Genomic DNA, 12270 nt, shown 5'->3' with positions numbered 1-12270 from the left:
AAAAAGAGGAAAAACCTATTATCATATTTTAGTACTGGCAAAGGAGGTCCCATGAAATAAAAAAGGTCCTTGCCAAATAACATTGACAGATCAATCAAGCAAATGTGCATATTTTGTTTTGCTGTATGCTTATAATATGAATATTTTGATCATAGCATGAAGCTTTAAAATGTATAAATTGCTCTAAATTATGGATTTTGGTTACATTTTTACATCAGGCTGTCTTTCAAATAGCTCATGTTGGCATGTTTATACCCCCAATGGATTAAAGCAGTGAAATGTTTCGTTTCAATTCTACATCTCAATAATATTCCAATCAAATTGCATTTGACAGAAAAAATGATAGATCACGACGTTTCGATCACAACAATAAGCGACCGTCTTCACCTGAAGACGATCGCAACAACAAGTGACCGTCTTCATCTGAAAATGGTCGCTTGTTGTTGCGATCGAAACGTCCTGATCTATTATTTTTTCTACCTACGTGACTTTACCGGAAGAACCAAAGAGTATAGATTCCTGCAGTCACGAAAGCTTCAAATCAAGATTGCATTTGACAGCAATAACATTACATATTCCACTATCAAGGGAAAAATAAAATATGGTCATGCATGTTTCATTATGTAACAAAATGTGCATAATAAAATATGAACTATATTTAGAAAATACTTATCAACCAGTACTGTTATCAGGAGAGGACAGGTAGGCACGTAGATGAACAAGCCCTCTTGTCAAAATATATTCAAACACCTTCATTGGTGGAAAAGAACGTAGACAAGCCAATGGAAGCTTCTAAAAATACTCCATTGCACATGTGCCATGGCACAGGTTTCCTTCATTACCAATGATCACATGTGTCCAATGTGCAATGACATTTGAATGGAGAATCGGGGGCAAATATGGAAAGGTGAATTAATGTCTGGAGAAAGTGCTGGCACCTTGGGTTATACAGGTGTGGATTTGCAGAGTGTAAGCATTGAGGGCGAGTGAGAAGGGTTTGAAAGCAAACGTCACCTGCAGCGCGTGATGGGGAGGCGGGCACGGTCGCCCTCCATGAGAGGGGGCCCCCTGGATCTTCCTGGAACGCATGCTCATCCCCGCCCCGCACGATTTGCTGCACTGGTGACCACGAGATCCACTCACCCAGTGCGCAGTCCACAGGACAGGCAACCTCGCAGGCCTCTGCCCTCCACCCTGGGTCACATGAGGACACACGGCAATATCTGCTGAACGATCTCACCACATTATTTTAGTCGAATGTTCAGCTTCTATACGTGTTTCACATGGAGCCAGCTTTAGGCCTCCCATGAACTCAGGACTGAATATATAGACTTAATTACTCCAATACGGCTCCGGGTTGTAAACGTGTTTCTCGGCATGACGTCTGACATTTCACTCCACGTGCTGGGAACTTCTTTAGTTTATTCAGCCCTTTCGGGCTTCGTCAGTTCTACAGTGTATTTTAAGGAACAGAAACAAGTAAACCCGTAAAAACAAAGTTTTTCACTATAAATCCTTTATATGCGTGGCGGCTAGAGTCCTCTCGTCCTCTGGCTTGAGATGGCTGCCACCTATGGGTCGGATGATTGTCTGCCACCATTAAGCAATTGGTAATTAAATATTTTATTTGTTTTCCCTAAACAGTGTAACATTTTTGATTTTTTTTCTCACGAAAATTAATTGTCACACACAACGAGTCTGTGTGGAAAATGTCAGCTCGATTGGATCACGGGAAGTGGGTTAAAAAACGAGCGAAAGATTTGCACGGTCCTAAGCAAGCAAGCGAACTTAATATAAAGGATTTAAAAATATATTCGCCTGTGGAGGACGCGGGGATCGATCCCGCCACCTTTGGCATGGGAAGCGAGGGCGCTACCAACTGCGCTACTCCGCCACGGCCTGTGGAGGGGTTACGCTCTGGGCTCTTACACTCTGACGTTCAGCCAAAGCCATGAATGCGTTCTATTTGAATATATGTAAAATCATTTTTTTTGCCTAAAAAGTGTAAAATTTTGGAATTTTTTTTCACGAACAATAATTGTCTGGCAAAACGAGTCTGTGTGGAAAATGTCAGCTCGATTGGATCATGGGAAGTGGGTTAAAAAACGACCGAAAGATTTGCACGGTCCTAAGCAAGCAAGCAAGCACGCAAGCAAGCAAGCAAGCACGCAAGCAAGCAAGCAAGCACGCGAACTTAATATAAAGGATTTAAAAAGTTCCCATCACGTGGAGTGAAATGTCGGACATCATGCTGAACAACAGGCGATCAGAGAGCTATACAGAACAACTGTGAACACCTACGCAAATAGCAATATAGCAACTCTATTCTGGTCACGATTTAGGAAGAACATATGCAATAAAGGCTAAATTGTAAAAAAAAAATTTAAGCTACCCCCCTTAATATATATGCTTACTCTCTTTTGGGTTTCAGCAATCAGCAACTTGCTGTAAATACACGCAGATAATAAAAAAAACCGGCAATCAATGTGCTTGTCTCTTTGCTAAACGAATATCGGTTTGAGTGATATGGCCAGTACAGAAAGAAAGCTAAAAAACGGATTTAACTCACTGCACACGCATCATGAACATTTCAACATGTGACCACACATTAACTAATGAGTATGTGGGAAATGAGCCGTGCGTACAAAACCTATTAGCGCGAATAAAACTGAGTCATTTAAGTTAATTAATTAACACACAGATTGAATTATTTCGCACTAAGTCCACACCACTTCTCAATGTGGCTGCACGTACACAACTGCATGAACGCCCCGTCCATTTCACGTGTATCATTGTAGAATTACATGTGTAGAATTACATGTGTATCATTGTCAACTGTGTATAATTAAAACGATTGACAAACAGAATCAGAATTTTTTTTTTATTAGAGGCATATGATGAGCTATTAAGTTATTTTTAACAGTTTTCCAGTAGGACAAACATCGGGACTATTAATGTCATGAGAAAACCTCAAAAACAGGATAATCCTGGGAAAACCAGGAAAGGTGGCAACCCTACCCAAAACAGAACCGAGATTTGGAGTTTTCCAACAAAGCTCCTCCGAACCCGGTGACCGTGGGTTACGCTGCACTCGACTGACCGGGGCTGTTGCACATCTCAGGCCTCGTCAAGTGCTCTTCGTGGTCGTAGCAAGACACGGCTTGCAATCGTATGCCCTTCCCGCACTCAGGTTCTCCGGCCACCGCTGGGCCATCTCCGGGCCGCCCTTCCCCCAGCGTCACGATGCAGTCCGACCAGGGCCCCGTCGGGCGGCTTGTGTGCGTGTTGCACGGGCATAGTTGGCTCTCGAGAAGAGTGAACGGTGTTGGCGACCTTGCACTCCTCTCGCCGCTTGCTCCTGCCTGCGTGGGAAGAGGATGCGGTGGTGTGATGAACATCTATTGGACATCTGTGAAAAAGAGCTTTATCGCTCATCGGATTTCTCCAGGATAAATAAAGATTCTTATTCTGATGGTGAAAATATGAAAATGCAGGTGGGTGGCATGGATAGGAGGTATGTTGAACTTCTTTCGAATCGTACATAGCCATACGTGCTAATTGTACATATAGTGATGAGTCTCACAACACTCACCACGAAAGCAATGAACCCAATGTTTCAGGTGGGTTGCTCTAATTGTCAGCACTTATTGTGCACTAGATTAACAATTACTGTGAAAATTAAGATGCCGCAGACGGATACAGTACATTCACTGCTATAAGACAATAAGTGCATTGTCAGTGTTACTGGGGAACTGAAATATGTAGAGCGGTTTGCGTGCAGATGAATATATGATTAATTGATTCGTATGTGGAGTGGTGGTGCAGTATTTAGAGCACTAGGCTATAACCCAGTTACCAGAGTTTTATTCCTGGCCATGGCGAACAACAGTGGTGGGTGTTATCTGAACCAATCCTGGGCCACCACCCCCTTCACCAACCCACAATAAACAGCGTGGAGAAGTATGGTCAAATAATCCCCATGACCAAGTGATATGGAGAGGCCTTCATTGAGCAATGGTTGACAATGAGCTGTAAATCATAGTTTGTTGCCGCGCGTGTGTGCGTGTTCGCACATGCAAGCATAAAGTACGTGCGCGCTCTGCATTTACCGGTGAGTGAGCGTCGTCTTGTCTGTGTTGCCCCGCAGCCCGGGTGTGATGGACAATGAGTCCATGGGGACCAGGTACTGAGCGCGCAGTCTGAGGCGCACGGTACTCGGCACGGCTGGGCAAGCATGGGCATCGGTGCAGCGCGGGTCAGGCACTCCCGTGGGTCCACGTGTCCTTCGCCCTCTACGTGGCAAGATACACCTAACACCACCCACAACATCACCACCACCATAAACACTCGACGAAAGCCCCCAGCTACACATCATTGCGTAGCATTACACACCTAACACCACCCCCATGTCATCATAACCATCACCGAGAAAGGATAATAGCTCCCAGCCACCCATGGGTATGGCAAGTAATGTTTGATAATTATTAATAATCGTGTTTTATCATGTACCATGTATTTTGCAGCATGAAAACGCAGTGTCCCAATTTTTTTAATGAAATTGTAAATACATCAAATTTGTCTTTGATGCTGTCAAGATTATATTTCATGTCATCTATATAATTCTTGCTCGACAAATATGAACGCTTTGGAGGCTCATACATAGCTAACCTAAGGACAATTCTCCTTTTGTAGTATAATTAAAATTTAAGTTATACCACCCATGTTTCTTGTTTTTTTTACGTGTCCATTTAAATCAATTACAATGCTATTAAACAAAAAGAGCCACTAAGCTTGCAATTTAATAAATCGTACTGTTGATTGAATCATCATATAATGCTGTAATAAAAGGAAAATATGAAATTACTCAGGACACATGTATTTAAACATGACAGCATTCCTGTTTCAGTGCCATATGTAACCAGCTGGTATTTTCATTTTATTTCGATAGACAATAATAGAGCTGAATGGATGGGTAGGCTATTGCAGGTGGGAATATGCCACTGCTGCGATGCACTTAGGTCCTTATGCTCAATAGCGAATGTGTCGATATGAGCTGTACAAATACACATAAATTACAGTGCAAGAGTGAATCGGTTTGCAGAGATAGCGGTGTATGTCACAAAATCTATATATAATACAGTCTTGGTAAAGAACCACTGGGTATTCCATTAATTCTGTATGGACTTTATTTTGGTGCACATGATGATATAAGACACAGGCCATTGGGGCAGAATGAACAGTGCACTCAAACTGGAATATTGCTCCATGTGTGCTTGTGCGTGTGGGTCAGTGCACACGCACAGACTTAGCGACACCCCATTTCCCATTGTCGACTAATGCTGCGTTATGCCGCACATGATTACTGCAACAACAATCAAGCCCAACTCATTGATGCTCTAGCTATGCCTGGAAAATAAGGGTCGTATCGACCATCCCACCCCGACCTGTACTTTGCCGATCACGCCTCTCAACCCAACCCCACTGCTATCCCAGCAGCAGTTGCTCCCTCCTGCCGACCAGCGCACGGTCCGTACTCAACACGAGGGGCTGCCTCCAATAAACGGAGTGAAAGCTTTTACGCTGCAAATGAGGTCATGAAGTTGATTCCCAGTGACCCTTGCTTTCATTAGCGATGAAAAAATTCCTCGAGCATGAATGTAAGCAGTTCAGCCTTTCAATACGTGTAATGAACATGTGATATATGGTGGCACAGCGGTCGCACACGCTGCAATCAGCGGCGTCTCGCCTCAATAGCTGTCCTCGAATAATCCTCTATGCCTCCAATCGTGGTGGCACATGCTCGTTTGATGGTTGCCACAATTTTAAAGAAATATATTAAATTAATCTTACACTTTACCTCAGTGCTCTGACGTGTTTTTTTTTTGTTTCACCACATGTCGGGCGGCTTGAAGGAGCTACCAGCACGTGGAATGAAACATCACACATCATGCCGAACAACAATCCTGTACAACCTGATAACACATCGAAGAACGACATAGCACCATCACAAAAACCTTCGCAGTGATACCACATACTTGATCATTCAAACGCTTAATATTTTCTTTCAGTTTAATACAAAAACAAACATCCTGTGAGGACTGTTTGAAATGACCAGATATTTCGATTTTAAGCTTTCGTGACTGCAGGGATTCATCTTCTTGGTTCTTTCGGTAAAGTGACGTAGAAGCGAAATAATAAAATAAAACATAAAATAATAAAAATAAAACATAATAAAATAATTCTCACGACGTTTCGTGAGAATTATTTTATTATTATTAATTCTCACGACGTTTCGTGAGAATTATTTTATTATGTTTTATTTTTATTATTTCCCTTCTACGTGACTTTACCGAAAGAACCAAGAAGATGACCAGATATGTTGAGTATTTTTTTAAACACCAAAACCACCCATGTATCATCTGCCACTTGTCGTTTCGCGACTCATGGCTGCTACTGCCCTGGATGTCTTAATGTAGCTCCATCCAATTACATTTTGGTCTAAATTGCATGTAATTATGGACGAGGATAAAGTTTACTTATACAGTACTGGTAGTAACCGCCTGGTTACACCAGCCCACAGGGGATTATTTTGTCCGTCCATCGTGCAGAGAGGAGCTGGGTGGGGAGGGAGGTGCTGGGTGCGGAGGGTAGGGCTTGGTGGGGAGGGGCTGAGTGGGGAGGGGCTGAATGGGGAAAGTGGGGAGGGGCTTGGTGGGGGGTGGGAGGGGTGGGGCTGGGTGGGGAGGGGCTGCTCACTCCGTGGTGCCCTTAACAGGGTCCTTCGGAGTGGGCAGGTAGGAACTCGGTTGGACAGCGCGGCATTCAGGGGGGCGGTGCAGTTGGATGTTTACCCTCCCCCCCACCCTCCCCGACATCATCAACCAATCGCGGCGTAGCTCGGTGTTCGGTGGGGAGGTGCATGGGTGGGCGGAATTCCGGATATGCACGACAGACAGACAAATAATCCCTTGTTCCTACCTGTATAACACTATAGGTAACTAAGACACACACACTCACTCACACTCTCAGACTCACACACTCACACTCTCAGACTCACACACACACACTCTCAGTCTCAGACTCACACACACTCACTCACACACACATACACTCACGCTCACACTCTCAGACTCACACACTCACTCTCACACTCTCAGACTCACACACACATACACTCACTCTCAGACTCACACACACATTCACTCTCAGACTCACACAAACTCAGCGCGGCGTTCGGGGGGGGGGGGGCAGTTGAATGAGTGGGCATGTTTATCCTTCCCCCCCACCCTCCCCGACATCCTCAACCAATCGTGACCCTGCTCGGCGGTCGGTGGGGGAGTGCATGGGTGGGCTGCATTCCGATGCACGACAGACAAATAATCCCCGGTGGGCAGTGTGGAACCTGTTGTCCCTACCTGTATCAACGTTTAGCCTACTATCGCCGGCTTGTACCCGCCCTCACAGTCGGGCATATTTGCGGAATACACCACGCCGCCGTTGATCCTGGCCATTGACCGAGCAACCCAACGTTCAATCTTAACTTTGGAGCTTTCGTGACTGCAGGAATTATTCTTTGGTTCTTTCGGTAAAGTCACGTATAAAGAAAAAATAATAAATTAAATAATAGCATACGACGTTTCGATTGCAACACAAGCAATCATCATCAGGTATAATAAGATTGAACCACTTCTACGGGGAAGTTCCAAGTTTACCTTTTTCTCTCTCTCTGGGTTTTTTATTCTCTCTCTCTGCCTATTTATTTATTGTAATTTTTTCTGTCTACACTCGTTTTTTGTCGTTCTTAGGTTCTGCTCTGTCTCTGTGTCTCCGTTCCTCTTGTTTTTTTTATGTTTTGTCTTTCTTTGAAATTCTCACACTTAAATTCTAACTTAGCAATCTTTGAAATACGTAATCGACCAGGCTATGCGTTAATTGTGTGTTGACTGACTCTCTGTGTCGTTTTACATAACATTTCGATACTTTGCTAGGTTATTTAATTTTAGTGTGTTTCTTTCTCCCCCTAAGCCTGTTCACTTCTTTTTGTTATACTCATTGACATGTAAATTTTGTCTCTAACCCCTCCCTCTCGCTGCCTCCGCCCCCCTCTGTCTATTTAAGGCCACCCCACAGAGACGATCACCCCTCTCTGTACCTGTGTTGCCCGCTGTCTGTTTCTTGGTGATATCTGTCTGCTTATATGTCTGTCTATAATTTTTTCTGGTTAGATTTTATGTCGCTATTTCATTATACCTGATGATGATTGCTTGTGTTGCAATCGAAACGTCGTATGCTATTATTTAATTTATTATTTTTTCTTTATACGTGACTTTACCGAAAGAACCAAAGAACAACCCAACGTTACTACCAGCTCCCTCCGCAGGAATGTGTTCTCTTCTCTGTGTGGCACTCACAGGGAGGGAGGAGTTATTCTTTGGTTCTTTCGGTAAAGTCACGTATAAAAATAAAATAATAAATTAAATAATAGCATACGACGAAAGAACCAAAGAATAATTCCTGCAGTCATGAAAGCTCCAAAATTAAGATTGAAGGAGGAGTTGTTCACTTGGCTCAGCAACTGGCAAGAGTCCTGCAGGGACTCTTGCCAGTGGGCTCTCATGAGATTGTTTTCTCCGAGACTAAGGTGCTCTGCAAACCCTCTGTCTACCATCAAAGGTTTGTACACGAAGCCATTCAGATATACAAACACAGACATACTTTCAACCGTGATGATGGGTACAAACTCAGTAATCTTTGGAAAGATGTTATCAACCATGCAAAAAAGATTTAATTACACATTTTGGACCATCTTATCTGACAGACACTATTTTACTTCACCGAGTGTTAACATCCCTAACGTTTAACAGTACTCTTTATTGTCAGCCAAAACTGGTATAAACATGGGCATTTCCGCTCCTTTTCTATTATGTACATCCACAGTTACTTGCGCAACACGTCCCTGACCACGAGTCCATTCATCCCACAGTGACTTGCGCACAAACAGCATAACAAGAGCGGCTTAATCGTATCTAATTCATTTACCCACCCAGCAGTATAACAAAAGCAGTAATTGACCACTTCACAACTCCTCCTCCCCCGCTGCCCTTCCTGGCTCCTCCCCCCTTAACCACTATATAAGGTACAGATATTTAGCTGTGACGGTTTCACCTGAAGACGGAAGCTTGTGTTACCTCCGAAACGTCGTGATTTTTATTGTTTTATTTTTATTAATTTTAATTTTATTTTTTACCTACGTGACTTTACCGAAAGAACTAAGAGTATAGAGTATTTAATGTCACTTCACAGCATTCGTTGGAACCGTTGTGTTAAAATGCATTGAGCCACTGTAGACTTGATGGAAATCTTGCCTTTTAGATTTATTTTGGTCATAGCATCACCAGAGCATACGTTTGTGAATGACATTCAAACTGAGATAATTTCTTAAGAATCAACGCAAATGTGACAGCGGGACAACGAGACCTCCACTGCGGCCCTCACCTCGGGTCTGCAAGCCCTGGCCGCAGGGTGATTCTCCAGGGTTCGCTCCGGCCGCACGTGCAGAGGAGGACACCAGCAAGTGGCATCGCCCCCACCGGTGTGTGCGCCACCTGCTCACTCGCGCCCGAACACGGAGAGACGCAAGTGGCTGTGGGGTAGAGTGACTGTCAGGGGGAGTCGTCTGGCTGCAGGCCGAACCGAGGCAGATTTGCCATTGTACCAGGAAAGCCTAACCGTCATTTTTTAGGATTGTCCCGCTTTGGGATGTTCGCAAAGTCAACGGGGGTTTAACCTCATTCTTACATCAAAGGTGCATCAAATGCAACCTATACAGGAAAACCCTTCGAAGCCACAGACTCGTGGAGAAGGAGCGCAAAGCCAAAGGTAACAGAGCATGAGGTACGACGGATGCAGTTGGTAAACCTGTGCACCCGTGACTTTGGATGTGTTGATCTACCCTGTGCTCTGCTCCTGCCAAAATTTGCACTCTCTTGATTGCGCATGCTAATTTTCTACCCCCCCACCCACCAAAAATTACGTAACATTTTATTTTATTTAACTCTGATCTATGATAACCTTCAATAGTGCTGTTTGTCGGTGGTCGCTTGCCTTTTTAGGCCTTTGAATAAGTGCTCAGCAACCGTTGATAAATATGAAATCATCAACTTTTGTTCGTGGGGAGGCAGAGTTCAAGTGCATTACCTGTATTGAGGGCAGGGCCGTGTGGGGCAAGGCCTCATGTCGCTAAGACTCTTGGGACAGGGCCGTCCACCGCCACTGGCATGCTGGATCACCACACGAAAGCGCCACTGTCGCGGTGTCGGGGCGCCGTCTGTAACGCACAGAAGCCATGTGTGAACACAGGCTTGATTCAACATAGTCTGGGGTAACATAACTATTCATGCCATTAGAATAATGATCAATACCATCTATTTAAAGACAACATTGGCAACACTGGCGATTACATTCAAAACTGCCACTGAGAACATCACCATTATTGACATCATTATCGCTTTCATCATCGTCATCAAGACAACATTATGATAATCATCATCACCATTACCAATATCATCATCTCATATCAATATTTTACCAGTATTGTCTTCAACAGGACCAACATTGATGGCCGTGAGCAACATCACCATTATTACGATCAACATCGTGAACACTGCAACTCTCAACTTTACACCATCTGCTGTATTACCTTGTGGCTTCAAGGCTACAGTTCAATGCATGGACACCTCTGCCCATCTTAGTGGAACATGGTATAATGTGGAATAATGTAAATTTATGCTATACTCCCTTGCGTTATCTCATGGGTAATTATGAAACACTGTTTGAAATACTTTGCTAATTGATTGCAGTCATAAACATTACGAGCGTAACAGGTAATTGCGTCGTTGCAACAATGATTTCAATTAAGTAACATTCATTATATTACTAATGCAAATAAGATGATTCGAAAATTGATTGCATAATTCATGCGATTGTGCAAATGAATGATTACATATGAGAGCTTTTTTAGGCGACGGTACTTGTATTTGCTATAGAAGAGTCGATTTTTCACCAATGGCTTAGGGCTGCTCACTTTGTGAGAAGTCAACAGTGTTTGTCTTAAACGGAGACTGACCTCTGCAACAGAACTGTGGCAATTCCATCTTAGCTGAGGGCCTCTAAAAGAGATGAGCACTGCCCCATTGCTCTTTCATGCACGCACAGACTTTGACCTGTCTACATTATATAATGCTGTACTTAAACGTCGTGATTTAAGTGAGTTATTTTCATTTGTTATTATTTTATCTTATAATTATTTTTTACCTACGTGACTTTACCGAAAAAACCTATAAGTACTTAAGAACATGTTGAATGCAGAAATTACTTTAACCATCTCAATCATTATAACAGCATATATTTTATGACACGTTGTATTATGCAAACTACAACATTCAATACAGTTGAATTTACTTCTAAGGAGTTATTAATGCTATATCAAAATGAAATTAACTTTAAAATAAATTATGAAAGTGCTGTATGGGTATCCATATGGAAATATGAGAGAAATCTTAGATAAGGTTACATAACCTTCATTGGTAAAAACTGAAAGCCTTCATTACAAAAAGGGTGTGGAAGGCTTTTTACTTCTAAATATTTTTTAGAATGTATTTTCCTGGCAGGGTACGGTTGACGATCAATGTTGAATTCAAAGACGAACATGAAGGAACCGGAAAATTCAGTTTGCCGAGAAGGGCGAGTAAAACACAGCACGTGACGGTCTGTTTTGAGTGATACTGAAACGATTAATCTATTCAATCTAATATTGATCTCAAACATCCACTACGATCGTAAAGAAAGTAAAAAAAAGCTGAAAAGTACACCAATATGCGTGGAGAGGTGCATGTGAAAATTTGACAATAAGACAAGAAAGGGGAACACATGGACGAGAGAACACAAATTAAAGACATGCTGTTGACTGTCAAGACACATCAATGGAAGAGGTGATGACCAACGGGAGTGACTGGTGACAATGGCAGTCAGGGGAGCGATAGCACTTGAGAGGGATGACCACCGCAGAGATAGTGATGAGTCGGCTTATGTGAGGAAGCGAGATGAATTGTGGCATCGCGGGACCATGGAGTGTGACATTTGATGTAGTGGATAGAACATGGCTGATGATGATTTTAAAAAGTTTACAATTTATGAATTGGCACACTCTAAAATGGCAAATGCCAGGAATATGCCCTCCAATTGCAGAAACTGGTGTGAGCCATTGGAGTA

The 12270-nt window shown here is 43.1% G+C and overlaps 1 protein-coding gene across 1 annotated transcript in view; it reads right to left on the bottom strand.

Annotated features, from left to right (window-relative positions):
• LOC133344936 (thrombospondin type-1 domain-containing protein 7B-like) overlaps window positions 1–12270 on the bottom strand; it is a 381310-nt gene that overhangs the window by 91313 nt on the left and 277727 nt on the right. Inside the window, 7 exon segments of the mRNA XM_061555265.1 lie at window positions 1015–1119; window positions 1121–1194; window positions 3101–3320; window positions 3322–3362; window positions 4110–4310; window positions 9496–9605; window positions 10198–10327. Of these exon segments, the coding sequence (XP_061411249.1) occupies window positions 1015–1119; window positions 1121–1194; window positions 3101–3320; window positions 3322–3362; window positions 4110–4310; window positions 9496–9605; window positions 10198–10327 (881 nt within the window).

The sequence above is a fragment of the Lethenteron reissneri genome, chromosome 21 (assembly GCF_015708825.2).
Source record: "Lethenteron reissneri isolate LAM-NWPU_2019-01 chromosome 21, ASM1570882v1, whole genome shotgun sequence".
NCBI lineage: Eukaryota > Metazoa > Chordata > Hyperoartia > Petromyzontiformes > Petromyzontidae > Lethenteron > Lethenteron reissneri.
Note: the sequence above shows the minus strand (reverse complement) of the source record. Positions and strands in the feature narration are given on the sequence as shown.